A 15,567-nucleotide genomic window follows, 5' to 3' on the forward strand; every position below is an offset into this window, starting at 1 on the left:
GCTTCGGGCCGCGCGCCCACCGCTCCCCTCCCCCGGCCCGCCGCCTCTCGCCCGCTCCCGCCGCCGCCGCCGCCCTCCTCGCCCGCAGAAATCGCGCGGCCACAGCGCCGCCCGCAGCCGCGCCGCCCGCTGCCGCCCGGCCCTCGGCGCCGCTCGGGTCCCGGCTCCCGCGGCCGCCGCGCGCCCCTCCCCTCCGCTCCCCTGCCCGGTCTGGCCGGCCCCTTCCCGCTGCCGCCTCTGGAGGAGCCGGTCCACCGCGGGTCACCATGCCCAGCAAAACCAAGTACAACCTTGTGGACGATGGGCACGACCTGCGGATCCCCTTGCACAACGAAGACGCCTTCCAGCACGGCATCTGCTTCGAGGCCAAGGTGAGGGGTCCCGGGGGGAGGGGGCGCTGCCCGGGAGGGGGCACGTCCGAGCGGACGCGGGGCTGGCGGGGGGCCTTAATGTTAGGGAGGTGACTTCCCTTCTCGGGACTGAATTCCCCGGGCTCCTGCCCAGAACTGCTACAGAGCAGCTGCGAAGTTTGGGCGGTATGGCTTCGCCCCCTCCTCCCACCTGCAGACTCCCCCATCCTCACCTCCCGGGACTGCTCGACTTGCCGATCCCTCCTTCCGCGGAGGAGAAGCCGGCGGGGGAGCGCTGCCAGGTCCCCTGGTTCTTTAGAATCGCTTTAGGGAAGCTCTGGTGTTATTTACCTGCTGGGATCCCTTGGGAGAGGTGTTTTCAGGAAGGTCTTTTAAAGGGGAACGCCTGCTTCCTGATCGAGGAAAATAATACCGGAGTGGTTTTTTTTTTTTTTTTTTTTTTTTTTTTTTTAAATTCCAGGTAACCGGGTCCAAGTGTCAGTCACTTCTTAAATGCTTGATTTGCCACGACTCCTTTGCAAGTGCCAGTCATTGAAGGGGGGAGGGGTGAAAGCTGCCCATTTGCTAGTTTTGTGGCGTAATGTTAAGTTTCAGCAGCCAGCAGGGAACCGCTGCTCAAGAATTTAGCGGGGATGACTGGAATTTTCAGGGCCGAGGCCGGAGCCCCAGCAGGTCCGTCCTTCGGGGAGGGGGCGGGGCGCAAGCCTCGGGACTGGACCAGTAGGTGCGGGATAAAGGCTGGCCCCCTGGGATGCACTTCCCCGGGGTGAGGCGTTCTGGTTTCTGCGATCCCAGCTGGGGCTCCCGCTGCCCATCGCTTCTGCTCTTTCTTTCTGCCGCCCGCCCCCAAAGGTCCAGGGTTTCTCAGTGTGCCTGCCACTGATGAGTGACGGAAAGTACTGCCCCTCTGAGTGGGTTGTTTTTTAGGTTCTTGCTGGTTTTGAAAAGACAGTACTTCCGATGTGGAGGCAGTTTTACTCTTCGTTCTCTTTTTTTCCTTGATGACTTCGTGGATGCAGGGTGTGATTTCCGGCAAGGATGACTCTGTCAGGTGGCTTTTTCCTTCAATTTGTGAAACATCTTTGGAGTGTCTGAGAGGCGCCCCATGCAGTCAGTTATCTTTAGATTTTTTTCCTTCTCCTGGAGTTGTGTGACTTGGTGAATCTTAACCTTTTTTTTTTTTTATCCCCCCGAAGAACCTTCTCCCAGCCATATTTGCTAGCGCTAGGACACCCCCTGCCCCCCACCCCCCGTCAAACCCTGCGGTGGGTTGCACAGCTGAACTGCTGGGTATGGCTGGGACCAGAGTGGGGCTGTGGCCGAGATCTTATCTTGCTTCTCCCGGAATAGACCTGGTTGGTCTAAGATGGGGTGTTTGGGTTAATTTTCGTCGAGGCCTGTTGCTTTGGTGAGCAAGTTTTTCATGTTAAAGTATGAAATTTTCATCACGGTCATCACTCAGTTTTCTTGGATGTACTGAAACTGGCGAATTGGCTTCGCCTTGTGTGGCTCACCAGTGCTCCACAAGAATGAGGGCAAGAACGGGGATCAGAATTAAAGTGTTCTAAAAACCTTTTTATTCAACATAAATAAACAAGTACATAAAGTAAATCCTTTTTATTCTTTTCTCAGTCTCTGCCTTTGGTCCCAACTGGGTCTCAGAACCCGGTATGCGTAAGAATCACCAGGTGAGGGGACTGAAAAGTCTGATTCTTGCCACCCCCCTCCCAAGTCTAATTTGCTACAGGTGATTTAATGCAAGTGACTGGGACCAGACTTTGAGAAGCATGGGGCTTGAGGCTGGCCTCCAGCTTGCTGGATCTTACCTTCACTTTCCCCATATGCAGTTTTTTTTTTTTTTTTTTTTTCCTAAGCGAACGCCTGGGGGCTGCATGACGTAGTGCCGATCGTTAGCAACTTCCCTGGGTTCACACGCAGTGGTGCTTGATTAGAGGGGGTTTCACAGTTGGTCCAGGCGGTGTTCCCAATGCGGACCTGAGACCTAGGGGACCGAGGAGGCCTGCTCTGAGTTCTGCAAGGTAGAGGAGCGAGGGCGGGGCTCAGAGCTGGGTCTTAACCCCCAGCCCTTTGTAACTGACGCTGGACGCCAGTACCGTCAGACCCCGTCAGTCTAGACCCGAGTAGAGTTGGAAGCGGAAGCTTTTCTGTCCCATGGGCTAGCGCCGCCTCTGGTTGGTTTCCGCCTCCCACCAGAGCAGTGTCTGTGGGCCTGCGTGGTCCCTGGGATTTCAGGGTTAAATCCACACCACATTCGTCTCTTGTTTTGGAAAATCACAGGCTGTAAAATGTAAATGTATTCTTGCTGCCTTGTCAGATACCCTTGGAAAATGAGCCCATGTCTTTCTGTCCCAAGGGCTGGCAGCTTTTCAGAATCAACACTGGGTGAAGTGACTGTTTGGATGGATGCCGCTCATTTTCAGGGTTCTGCAGAGATTTGAAAGGTTGCGGCTGGGGTTGAAGGGCGTCTGGGAGTCAGAGGGTCTGGGCACTTACAAACAACATCGTGCATTTAATTATTAAGCTGAATCGTGTAATTCTTACCCCTTCCCTAGAGGTGGGTCTCCTCATGTCTTATGAATGAGGATCTAGGCTCAGGGAGGTTGTTGCCTGCTTTGGTGCACACAGCTGTGGATGGCAAAGCCAGCATTTCAACCTGGGAACTTTGGCTTCAGACTCCCAAAGGTATTGCTTATTTAGTCATTTTTATGGAGTGTTCACTCTATGCCGGGCAGTGGCCTCATTCACAGCTCACTGGTGGGGCATCCTCAGGCTGCTGGCCTCTTGGACTCTGATGTAGGAATTACTTAAATTTTTAGTGCTGGGCTGTTTCCAGATGTCCCCATGGACTGTTAGTGGCTCCTGAGGGATCACCTGTGTTCCGTGTTCAGCATGGGTGCCTCGCCCATTGATCATTGCTGGTGGGTGGGTGGTAAAAATCTCACTCGGCTTGAATGCTTGTATGGCCCTTCTGTACCAGCCTCTCCCTTTCCCGGGGTGTCTTCCTGGGGGCCAGTGGCATCTCCTGACTCTCTCCCCTTGCTGGGCGAGGAGGAGACTGCTAATGGTTTTGGCACAAAGAACAATACAAGTGTTACTAACATAGTTATGCCTTCCATTTGTAGGTGATTTTTGATTTGCATGGGACTTTCCCATACAAAGAGTTTTCTTCACGTAGAAACAGAAACATTGGTTTTTATCTCCATTTCTCAAATGAAAAAAAAAATTGGGGATCAGAGGGATTAACTTGTCTATAGTCACAGAACTGCTAAGACAATATGATTAGAGCTGGTATTTAGTGAGCACTTACTATGAGCCATGTAGCTATCCCCTCTGTTAACCATCCAGTACTTTTGTCTCCTGGTCCACAGTTCCTTCTGATGCTGAAGTAGTTGCCCCTCTAGATCCACAGCACTGATGGCCTCCCCCGTGGTCACAACTGGATAGCACTTCAGTGCATCTGCAACAACCTTCTCATCTTACAGATGAGGAAATTGCAGTCCAGGGGGAAGTCATTGACCCAGGGTCACCTGGCTAGATGCGAACGGGAACCAGGACTCTGGCCTAGTTTCCTGGCTTCAAGTTAGTTTCAGGAATCTGTTGCCACTTGACAAACTACCTGAAAACTCAGTGGCTTAAAACAGTATCTGTTTAATTGGCTCATGATTGGTGGGCCAGGAATTCAGGCAGGACTTGGCTGGGCCGTTCTTATGTTGACTGGCTCACTCATTTGGCTTCATGGCTGGGCTGGGCTGGAAGGTCCTAGAAGGTATCACTCACATGGCTGGTCCTCCATGTGATGGTTCTCTCCAGTGGGTAGCTTGGATGTCCTCACAGCCTGATGGTGCTTGTATTTGGCAGCTGGCTTCCAAGAGACATTGTTCCAAGCGGTGAAGGTAGAAGCTCTTAAGGACGGGCCTCCAAAGTTACAGAGGGTCGTTTCTGTATTCTGTTGGTCAAATCAGGCCATAGGCTGGCTCAGATTCAAGGGGAGAAATGCACTTCATTCTTGGGGGGGTATTAAGGTCACATCGCAGGGGTGCCCATGGGGCGGGAGAGATTGCCGAAGCTGTCTTTGGGTCATGGTCTGCCACAAAATTTTGTGTTCTTTTCCCTCTGCATACACCTTCTCCAGTGTTCTGAGTGTTGAGGACCTTGTCTCCTGCTTCTGTATATAGCCCCCTTCCCCAGCATCGGGAACCTACATAGCCAGCAATAATAAATCCTTTGTCAAGTGCAAGCAATGTCCAGTTGTAGAAAGTCTGAAAGCAGTAGGTATATATTGTCACCCTGAGGAGTGATTTTGCAGTTTGGGAGCTCTTGGTCAAATCTGAACTCAATTCTGTGGCCCTATTTCCTTCCCTCCTTGCTAAATGGCTTCACTGGCTGGTGTTTTCCATGATGCGGATTTTAGAGATGCCGGTAACCCTGAACAGCATGCTGTTGGGAGGGCTTCCAGATTAGGACATAACGTTATTGGCTCGCCATAAAAGGGGTGTTCTGACTCACACTTGAGCCTGCAGCGTGGCAAAGGCTCCCATCGACTTCACTAGATCCTGGGTGTGTGAACTCTGCCTCCAGGGTCCTGTTTTTCTAGGGTTCTGGACCAGCGGGGATCCAGATGCAGGGCCTGCTGTATACACGGATACCATCATGGCTTATTTCACCTTCTTGTGTATTTGTCCAGATGCTTTCAAACTGATTGTTATCTTTTTTTTTTTTTTTTTTTAAACTAAGTTGGCCTCCAAGATGGGGCTTGAACGCACTGCCCCAAGATCAGGAGTCCCATGCTCTACGGATGGAGGCAGCTGGTCGCCCCTCCCGTTGTTATCTTCTCCGACCACTTTTGGGGGGCAGTAAGTCTCAAAGATACAGCGCTGCTCTGAAATGATGCCTTTTTTTTTTTTATGCGTCAAGGTGTCCCAGGGTGTTCTTCCACAGCTGGCGTTGGGGATCTGATGGGCAAGTCTATTTCTACCTGGCCATACATTTCACGAATCGATGGCTTTCGGTCTGGTCTCCTTGGCCCCAAACGTCCCAGTTGTTTTAGTGATGCGAATCGTGCAGCCACACGGAATTTGACCTTTGCCACAGTCATTACCTCCAAGACCCTAATCAGATGCACTGTTTATTATCGCTTACTCATAATGCTGCTACTTCCAAGAACTCAAACTTTCAGAATGCTTTCTTTGACTATAATTATCTGCCTCCTCACAGCCTCATTGCCTCAAGGCTGCTTTTAGCTCCTCAGTGACCTCGCCGTCCTTCTTCCTTCCTCTTTTTGGAAAGTGAGCTTCCTTTCCCCCTGCTTTCTGATAGCTTTATGGAGACATAATTCACACACCACACAATTCACTAACTTAAAATAGACAGTTAAGTGGTTTTTAGTATATTCCAGATACGTGTAACCATCACTGTAGTCAATTTTAGAATATTTTCATCACCTCAAAAAGAAACCTCTGGGGGCGCCTGGGTGGCTCAGTCGGTTGAGCGTCCGACTTCGGCTCAGGACATGATCTCAGTTTGTGAGGTCGAGCCCTGCATCGGGCTCTGTGCTGACAGCTCAGAGCTTGGAGCCTCTTCAGATTCTAGGTCTCCCTCTCTCTCTGCCCCTCCCCTGCTTGCACTCCCTCTCTCTCTTTCTCCAAAAAAAAAAAAAAAAAAAAGAATAAACAAACAAACAAACAGATAAGGAACCTATGTACCCTCTGGTTATAATCCCCCTACCCCTCCATCCATCCCAGCCCTAAGCAACCATTAATCTACTTTCTGTCTCTAGAAAGGAGATTTCGTATCAGTGGGATCATAAAGTATGATTTATGTGTGTGCACATGTGCGCGTGACTGGCGTCTTTAACTTAGCATAGTGTTTTCAGTCCACACTGCCTGCGTCAAAGCCTCATTCCTTTTTATGGCTGCATAATATTCCATTGTATGGACATACCACAATTTGTTTATCCATTCATCCATCGACGGACATTAAGGTTGTTTATTTTTTTTTAAGCGTATTTATTTTGAGAGAGAGACCGAGAATTCCAAGCTGGCTCCGTGCTGTCAGCGCAGAGCCCATCATGGGGCAACCCGTGAAATGCGAGATCATGACCCGAGCCGAAATTGAGAGTCGGAAGCTTACCTGACTGAGCCACCCAGGTGCCCCAAGGTTGTTTATGCTCTAGCTACTGTGAATACTGCTTCTGCAAACACTGGTGTGCATGTTTCTGTAGGGAGGTATGGCTTCATTTTTTGTGGGTAGGTAAGTAGGAGTGGAATTGCTAGATATCGTAGTAGCCAGGTTTAACCATTCGTGGAACTGCCAGGTGGTTTCCAGCATGGCTGCACCTTGGCCACCAGCAGGGTTTTGGTTTCTTTACATCCTCACCGACACTTGTAGTTGTCTGACTTTTTGGTTCTAGCCGTCCTAGTGGGTGTGAGGCGCTATCTCCTTGTGGCTTTGAGTTGCATTTCCCTGATGAATAATGATATAGAACACGCGTTTATTTGGCATTTATATATCTTCTTTGGAGAAACGCCTGTTCAGATCCTTTACCCATTTTTCGGGTTGTCTTTTTAAAAAAAAGTTACCGAGTTGCGGGGTGCCTGGGTGGCTCCGTTCGTTGAGCGTCTGACTCTTGATTTTGGCTCAGGTCACGGTCCCAGAGTGGGGAGATCAAGCCCTACATCGGGCTCCATGCTGGGTGTAGGAGCCTGCTTGGGATTCTCTCTCTCTCTCTCTCTCTCTCTCTCTCTCTCTCCCTCTCTCTCTGCCCCTCCCCACTTGCTCTCTCAAAATAAACTTAAAAAAAAAAAAAAAAGAAATTGTCCTACTGTTACCCTTTTGTGTCTTTGTGCTTCCTGGGTTTTCTTCCTGCTCAGCCCGTCCTCCGTGGTCTGCCCTCTGAGCAGAATCTCCTCTTTGCTGGCTGCTCTTTCTTCTCCCTTGGACCTCTTGTGTGAGGGCTTGATTGCTGTGCGGGTTGGCTTCTGGATCCCTAACTCCAGTCCAGAGTCTGGATCTTCATTTTCTGTTTCCTGCTCGTGGTCTCTGCACCGAGGAACAGGTTGCTGGCTCCTTCCCCTCAACAAGCTGGATAGCAAACCTCTCTGACTTGGGACTTCTGTTAGCGACCCCAGCATGCTCTCGGGTACCCAGGCCTGATACTTGGGAGCACTGCCTGGACCCTGTCATATAACAGCCGAAACTCACTGGCTGTTCACTGGGTCCCTACCGTGGCCAGGCTATTCCCTCCGCTAGCCTCCACATGAAGTCAGTTGCTGTGTTCTTGAATCTTCTCCGTGACCTCCATCCACGCACCTCCGCCCATTCCATCCTTTCCCACCTCTGGCCGGTTCACACTCTCACCGCCTCTCCCCGGACTGTTTGAGTAACTTTCTGGAGGCTTCCACTTGATCCTATAAACTTGTGCTCTGGTAATTTTCCCGAAGTATAATTATGTTGTCCCTCCTCCTCCAAAACACAGTGAGTTCCTAGGCCTACTATATTAGGTCCCGATTCTTAGCATGATATTCAGCGCTCTCTGTTTCTGAATAATTCCCTTTATCACACTGCGCTCTGACCCAATCAGAACACACCCCGTTCCCTAGGCCCCCTTGTCACGTCCCACCCAGTGTCACTTGGTGAGGTGGATGTTACCGGCCCCTCCTCTGTGTGGAAGGGACTGACGAGACCCCACGGTGGTGCTGAGCTGCTTGCTCTGATTTTTTTCTCCGCATGTCGTCATCGGGGGCCCTGTCACTCTGCCCCCCAATGCCTGTACCTTCTGCCGTGCTCAGGCAGCGACTTGCATATAGAATGTGCATTTGGAGGGAAGGAACATGATTTCTGGGATGTTCGCTACGAGGACTGCCAGGAGGGCCCTGCTGTGAGCCCAAGAAATGCATTTGTCTCAGCTGGCTCCAGTCCCCTCTCAAGCACAGTTCCCGTGCTTTTTGCCTGGGTCCCTGGGGACCTCAGGGCCTCCCCGGCCTCCCAGGACGCATCCGGACTCCCACCTCACAGAGCGGCTTTTCCTCCCAGGGGAAGTGCCGAGTAAGCATTTTTTCCTGCATTAAATGGAATTCCTGTGATGCGCATGCGGTGGAATTAGAATCTTTGATTACAGAACATATGGCCGGTTTCAGGAATACCTAATTGCCATTTATTAGTAAAAAACATATTTTCAGCCTGTTGTGTTCTCATTAACGAATCGACACCTTTCCCCCCTCATTCACTGTTTTGTTTCCTTTAACTTGCTCTTTGGTAAGTTTGGTGACATGAATTTGCTTGACGTGCGGCATGGCATGGATTCCGGAACCAGACTGTTTTTGGGTTCAGATCCTGGCCCTGTCTTGCTGCGTGACCCCGTGGGAGTTACTTAGCCTCTCTCCTGTGGTACCCTGGTCTGAACAAAGAGGGTACGAATACGTACCTTCTGGGGTTCACGAGTAAATGAGTGACACGTGGAAACGCCTGGTGCTGTGCCTGGCTCAGGCCCGGCTATGTTTATTGTTACTTCATCCGACAAATTGCACCTTAAATTTCATGTGTGTTTCATCTGGTTGTAATCTGTGGAGTTAGCAGATTCATTCTCTGATAAGTCAGAGGCCTCCTGGTGCACCATCCCCATTCTGCACACGGGGTAAAGATCCAGCCAAGTCGGCCAGAGTGCTTCTCAAAGTTGCAAGTCAGGCAGCGTGACTACTTTGTGGGCTTGAAATAGCTGTCAGCCTCCTGGGGAGGGAGTAAAGAAGGGTTAACTAGCTCCTGGGGCATGCCCCCATCCCATTTGTTCCAGCCCGTGAGCCTCGTTAGGACTAAAAATCACAGAATCTCGTTAAGTGCGGTGTGCTGTCTGTCTGCCCTGTCTCTCTCTGAAATTTCTTGGATAAATATTTCTTTAAGCAGGGGTAATCTGAGCAGAAGGAATCTCGCATCATGGGATTAATTAATATCTTGTGATGCTTACATTTCCCTTTTCAATTTTTCTATTCAGCATCATGTTTCCTTTTAAGCACCAGAGCAGCTGGTTTAAAAGTGACTTACAATGGCACTTCCAGCAAGTTCCGTGCCCAGAGTGTCGGAACGCTTTCAGACCCCTACGCCTCTCCTGCTGCGGGCAAGGCGGTTGGTTTGGTGCAGTGCTTCTCGGAGACTTGTGTGTTCTTACACCCTTGTGGTCCATCCATGAGAACTGAGGGCCGTGGCTTCTCCCCCACATGCTCTAGAGGTTACAGTGCTTTCCAGGAGAACTGGTGAAATGATCGGCCCTGAGAGGTGAGGGAGACCTGGGACTCCCTACTAAGGGGTGTCCGGGAGGGGGGCACTTGCCATCCAGCGCACCCTGTGTGCAGAAGAGTCTGAGCTCCCTGAGCCCGTGGGTGAGCACGTGGGTGGGAACTGTGTGCTTGCAGAATTGTCCCATGTTCTGTATTCTGGGTGCTGTTCCCTGCTGGCTCTGGCTGTGCATTTCTCATCTCCTGATCTGGGCTATGAGCTGCTCGAGGGCCAAGGGGAGGTTCCCCCTACCTCAGCCTCGTATGGTCCGCATCAGAGAAAGCTCACAGAATCGCCATTATCACGTTAAAAGCACTTACTGGGTGCCAGGCACTGTTCACATTCTGTGAAATGGTTAATCCTCTCAACAGCTGCCTGAGTTAAGGTTCTCTCGCCGACTTTTACAGATGGGGAAGCCGAGGCAGAGAGAGACCGAGTAACTTGCTCAAGGTCCGTAGTTAGTAAGGGACAGACCTTCCAGTCAAAGCCAGGCAGTTTGGCCCAAGGCATCTCTGCATATCTTTCAAAATACCAAGAGCTAATATTTGTCAACTACCACCTTCTACCCTTGGTTCTCAGCGTTTTATTTATTTATTTTTAGTTTTTAAAGGTTTTCTTTTGAAGTAATCTCTACACCCAGTGTGAGATTCGAACTCACAACCCCGCGATCGAGAGTCACACGCTCTCCCGACGACGGAGCCAGCCGGGCGCCCCTCTCAGCCTTTTACGTATGTGAACTAACTTAATCTTTACAGCGGCCCCGTGAGAGTAGGTGCTATTGTACCCGTTTTGCAGATGAGGAAACTGAGGCACATCTTTCTAGGTTAGGTTGAATGGGCAAATGGTCATTAAAGGTGGTGGTCTTCTTGCCTGTGGCCCAGGGACTGGTCTGCTGCGTGCCAGCAGGTGACGGGCCATCTGCCGAGACCGCTCTTGTGGGCCGTGTGGCTGAGCTCTAGACAGGGACATGAGGCATTAGTGAGAGGGATAGCAGTTGAGGGGAGAGGAGCTTTGGGGGCCCTTCCTTCCTGGAGAGGGGTGTTATTTGCTGGGCTCTTGCCACGCACTTCCTGTCTAGCGATGGGTTCCTCTCCCCCCCACCCCCCTTACCACACCTCTTCCTCCCAGCAACTTCCACGCCCCCTTCCCTGCCTTTTCCTGCATTTCTGAGGCCCCCCCACCCCCGCCCAGGAGACTACAAATGCTGGAAAACTTCAGCCTGGGAGCTGCTGTTGCCCTGGCTTGGAAATCTCCGTGCACGACAGAGAAGCCCCTGAGTTGTGTCTTTTTGTTCCCTCTTGATTATAAACTCTTCCCTTTTTGTTTTGGTCTCTTTGGATGGGGAGAGGCGCTCATGTGGAAGCATTTCTTTTTCTGCCAAGAGGAAGATGAATGTCTCCCAGGGGCCAAGTGACAGGTAACATAATCTCTCACTCCCGTGCTATTTCCACATAAACACACACAACCTGGACCCGGGCTGTAGCTCTCTTTGCTAACCGGCCCTCGCTGTGTGTGGATTTTCTTTTATTAAAAAAAATTTTTTTTAATGTTATGTATTTTTTGAGACAGAGACAGAGCATGAGCAGGGGAGGGGCAGAGAGAGAGGGGGACACAATCTGAAGCAGGCTCCAGGCTCTGAGCTGTCAGCACCGAGCCCGACGCGGGGCTCAAACTCACAAACTGTGAGCTCATGACCTGAGCTGAAGTCGAGCGCCTAACCCACCGAGGCACCCAGGCGCCCCTGGATTTTCGTTTTTTTCAATGTGGCCGCCCAGGTGAAGCGCGTTATGTCCCGGGCGCCCGTACCCAAAGTGTGATGGAAACTACTTCTGGACTCAAGGTTATTGAAATGCGACTCTGTCCTCCTCCAGGCCCAGAATTTTGCAGCGTCTTTCAATGAGGAGAATCACCTGCAGATTCCTTTGATTAGTGAAAGCAGCTGTTCTCAAACTTTGGCGTCTCTCGGAATCATCTGGAAACGAATAAAAATACGGAGGCCCAGGCTTGTTGAAGTAGTGAGAGGGCCTGACCTCTGTCTTGATCATGTTTCCCAGGCAATGCCGACAGACGCCCTGGGTCTGAAACATCGTCGCTCATTGGGGCGGTAAAGAAGGAAAAAAAAAAAAGACTGATGACTGGAGGCTCCCAGCGATTTAAATCCAGCTCGTACAGGAGCCCCTGGGTGGCTCAGTCGGTTAAGCGTCCAACTTTGGCTCAGGTCATGATCTCGCGGTTCATGAGTTCGAGCCCCGCGTCCGGCTCTGTGCTGACAGCTCGGAGCCTGGAGCCTGCTTCGGATTCTGTCTCCCACGCTCTCGGCCCCTCTCCTGCTCAGACCCTGTCTCTGTCTCGAAAATAAATAGACATTAAAAAAAATAAATCCAGCTAGTACAGGGTTGTAGCCTGGGAGTTGCAGTTTTTATGTCCTTGATTTCTTTGCTGAGACTTTTTTTTTTTTGGTCTCCAGCACATTAAATGAAGGCTGCCTTAAAATTTTTTGTCAGGTAATTCTAATATGTCTGTCCTCTTGTGTCGGCATCTTTTGATTGTCTTTTCTCATTCATGTTGAGGTTTTCCCGGTTCCCAGAATGATGAATGATGTTTGATTGAAAGCCGGACGCTTTGGGTATTATGTTATGAGATTCTGGATCTTAATTAAATCTTCTGTTTCAGCGAGGCTCCTCTGTCCTTGGCGGGGAGTGCTGGCTCATTACTGTCAGGTGGAGGCGGAAGTCTAGAGTCTTCTCCTGGGCCTCGGCTGATCCCACACTGGAGGTGGGCAGGAGGGCCTCACCTGCCTCGTTTATGGGGCCTCCGCTGACGCTCTGCCTTTTTTTTTTTAAATTTTTTTTAATGTATATTTATTTTTGACAGCATGAGCGGGGGAGGGGCAGAGAGAGAGGGAGACCCAGAATCCAAAGCAGGCTCCAGGCTCTGAGCTGTCAGCACAGAGCCCGACGTGGGGCTTGAACTCACAGACTGCAAGATCATGACCTGAGCCGAAGTCGGACGCTCAGCCGACTGAGCGCCCCAGGCACCCCTGATGCTCTGCCTTTTTTAACTGCTGGGAGGTGGTGAAAGTTCTGGACTCTCCCCTAGGCCTCCTCTGCCCCCGAGCAAGGAGGGGAGGAGGCTGTGTTACCCCCGTGGCCCAGCTTCCGTTCAGCCTTCCCTGATAGCCCTGGAGGAAGGTAAGGGTGCAGGCGTCACCATACAGCCTGGTGAAGGCCGAAGTCGGGTTTCTGGACCCCGCAGGTAGGAGTGAGGGTGGGAGGTACGGTTTTCTTGTATGGCGTTGGGCTGGAGTAAAGCTGTGTCTGTCTTGTGACGCTGCCCCGTCCTGGTCCTTTGGCTGGAGAAAGCAGTCTCTTCTTAGACCTTTCTTTTTCTTTTAAGTTTATTATTATTTAGTAATTTGTACACCCAGCGTGGGGCTCGAACTCACAACCTTGAGATCAGGGGTCGCATGCTGTTCTGACTGAGCCAGGTGCCCCGGGACGTTTTAAATTGTCTTTTGGCGTTTCTGGGTCTCTGGCTTCTCCAGCAACCGGTCTGGGATGTGTGAGGCAGAAGGAAAACCCAGGGAAGCCAGGGTGCCACGTTATGCCTTGGGTGCTGAGGTCCTTGGCTGGCTGGCCTTCTTTCCATCTCTCCAAGTCCCCTTCTGCTTGTTTTATGTGTAATGGCTGGAGTTTGCTGGTTATTAGCAGGAGGAATAGAGAAAAGTTTGTCTCTTCCATGTTTCTGGAAATAGGAGTTTTGCACATTTGGCACTTTAAAAGATGAATAGGGGTGCCTGGATGTTTCAGTCGGGTAAGCGACCGATGCTTGATTTCGGCTCAGGTCACGATCTCCTGGTTCATGGGTTCGAGTCCTGCATTGGGCTCCGTGCGGATAGTGCAGAGCCTGCTGGGGATTCGCTCTCTCCTCCTCTCTGCCCCTCTCCTGCTAGCTGTTTGCTAGCTCCCTCTCTCTCTCTCTCTCTCTCTCTCTCTCAAAATTAAGAAAAACCAAAAAGATGAATGGATGATGAAGTTGTGTGTGTGTGTGTGTACATGGACACACATGGTGGAATATTAACTCAGCTATAAAAAAGGGATGAGATCTTGTCATTTGTGACAACATGGACGTGGAGGGTATTGTGCTGAGTTAGATGCCATGTGATTTCACTTATATGTGGAATCTGGAAAAGAACACAACACGTAGCTTCATAAATGCAGAGAACAAACTGGCGATTGCCATATGGGAGGTAGAGGTGGGTGGGTGAAACAGGTGATGGGGATTAAGATGTACAAACTTCTAGTTACAAAAAATAAGTCAGAGCTGAGCAATGCGGCAGAGGGAACACAGTCAATGATATTGTGATAAAGTTGCATGGTGATTAGATGAACACACTTGTCCTGGTGAGCATGGGGTATGGAATTGTCGAAACAACTTGCACACCTGGAACTATAACCCTGTCAGACGTCAGTAAAGCTCCCGAGGTGATTGTGATCAAATCAAGACGCACAATTGAGAATCTCAGGGTCAGCGCTGGAGCAGGCCAAGGCAGTTTGGGTGGAAAGACCAGAAAGACCTGGGCTCTTCCCCAAGTGGTGGTCTTTATGAATCATCGTGTCCTCCCTCCCAAGTCCTTATAGTACTTACATTCACTTTCCTTCCGTAGATTTATTTTTCCCCTCTGTTTAGCCCTTTGTGAACCTAACTTGGGTTCCCTAAATACATGCTCCTAAATGCAGATGTAGAAATTGATCCGGTCCTATAAGAAGTATTTATTGTGCTTCTGTCTTTGGGGCACAGTGCTTGGTGTGGAGGTCAGAGAGTCAGAAGGCCAGATGGTGACTTTGGGGAAATCCATGTAGATGGGGAGGTCTGGGTAGATGGAAAGACAGGTGTAATGGCCGGATTATGTATTGAGCACGTACTGTGTGCTGGGTATTCTACAAGCTGTTTTCTAAGCTTTCTCATTTAAGCCTTTGAACTACACTGCATGATAGACGTTTTCTTCTCCCTTTTACCATGGAGGTTTTGAAGGCTCGGTATTAAGTGACTTGTCCAAGGTCGCTGGCTCCATGTCCAAATCTGAGACAAAATTGGACCACAAATTTGCTGAAACAAGGCCTTGCTTTTCCCAAAGGAATGTTCCACTGAGGTTTCCTCATGAGCTGTGGGTTCTGCTGTGTTGGGGGAGAGCTTATCTGTTTATATTCTTTCCCAGGACGGTTTTCAGAGGCAGCTGTGAGTGGCTTGGTCTGTGACTTTGGAAGGGGTCTTGCAGGGGCGTTAAATGACTCTTAATTTCGGCTCAGGTCATTATCTCGAGGTTGGTGAGAGGGAACCCCGTGTCGGGCTGTGTGCGGATAGCGCGGAGCCTTCTTGGGAATCTCTCTCTCCCTTGTCTCTCTGTCTCTCTCCTGCTTTCATGTGTGTGCTCTGTCTCTCTCTCTCTCTCAAAATAAATATTAAAAAAAATGTCACTATACTAGTTCTGTGAGGAGTGGGTTGTGGCAGGGGGTGGGTGGGTTATAATGGACCAGAGAGTGGCTCATCACGTACTCGAGATGAGAGCTGGTAGTGGCTGGAACGAGGGCGCGTGGGCCACTCCGGAAGTTACCAAGAGGCGCAAGGCATCTTTCGGTTTGGAACGACCACATGTGAAAGTGATGAAGGGAAGGGGCAGATTTTAGGTAAGTGCAGGGAAGGGTGGTCCTGTGGTTGGGGTAGGGGAGAGGAGGGTTTATATGGTAGGGTTTAGTATTTTTTTTTTTTTTTTTTTAAAGAGAGACCAAAAAAAAAAAAAAGGAAAGGAAAAAATGACTGAGGTAGGAAGACCTATATCCCAGGAGGCTTTAAGTACCAGGCTTGAGCAATGTGGCTTAATCTTGTAAACAGTGGGGAGCAAAAAATA

The 15,567-nt window shown here is 50.4% G+C and overlaps 1 protein-coding gene across 4 annotated transcripts in view; it reads left to right on the forward strand.

The window, feature by feature from the left end:
- Positions 1 to 126: 126 nt before the first annotated feature.
- Positions 127 to 15,567, forward strand: part of LOC123586948 (carboxyl-terminal PDZ ligand of neuronal nitric oxide synthase protein) — a 284,322-nt gene continuing 268,881 nt past the window's right edge. For 2 of the 4 annotated variants that reach the window (XM_045456594.1, XM_045456597.1), the window contains exon 1: positions 129 to 371. In XM_045456594.1, the coding sequence (XP_045312550.1) occupies positions 267 to 371 (105 nt within the window). In that variant the 5' untranslated portion in view covers positions 129 to 266. Of the gene's footprint in view, positions 372 to 15,567 lie in introns of all 4 variants that reach the window. The other 2 variants (XM_045456603.1, XM_045456596.1) reach the window with 2 other exon arrangements.

The sequence above is a fragment of the Leopardus geoffroyi genome, chromosome C3, assembly GCF_018350155.1.
Source record: "Leopardus geoffroyi isolate Oge1 chromosome C3, O.geoffroyi_Oge1_pat1.0, whole genome shotgun sequence".
Classification (NCBI taxonomy): domain Eukaryota; kingdom Metazoa; phylum Chordata; class Mammalia; order Carnivora; family Felidae; genus Leopardus; species Leopardus geoffroyi.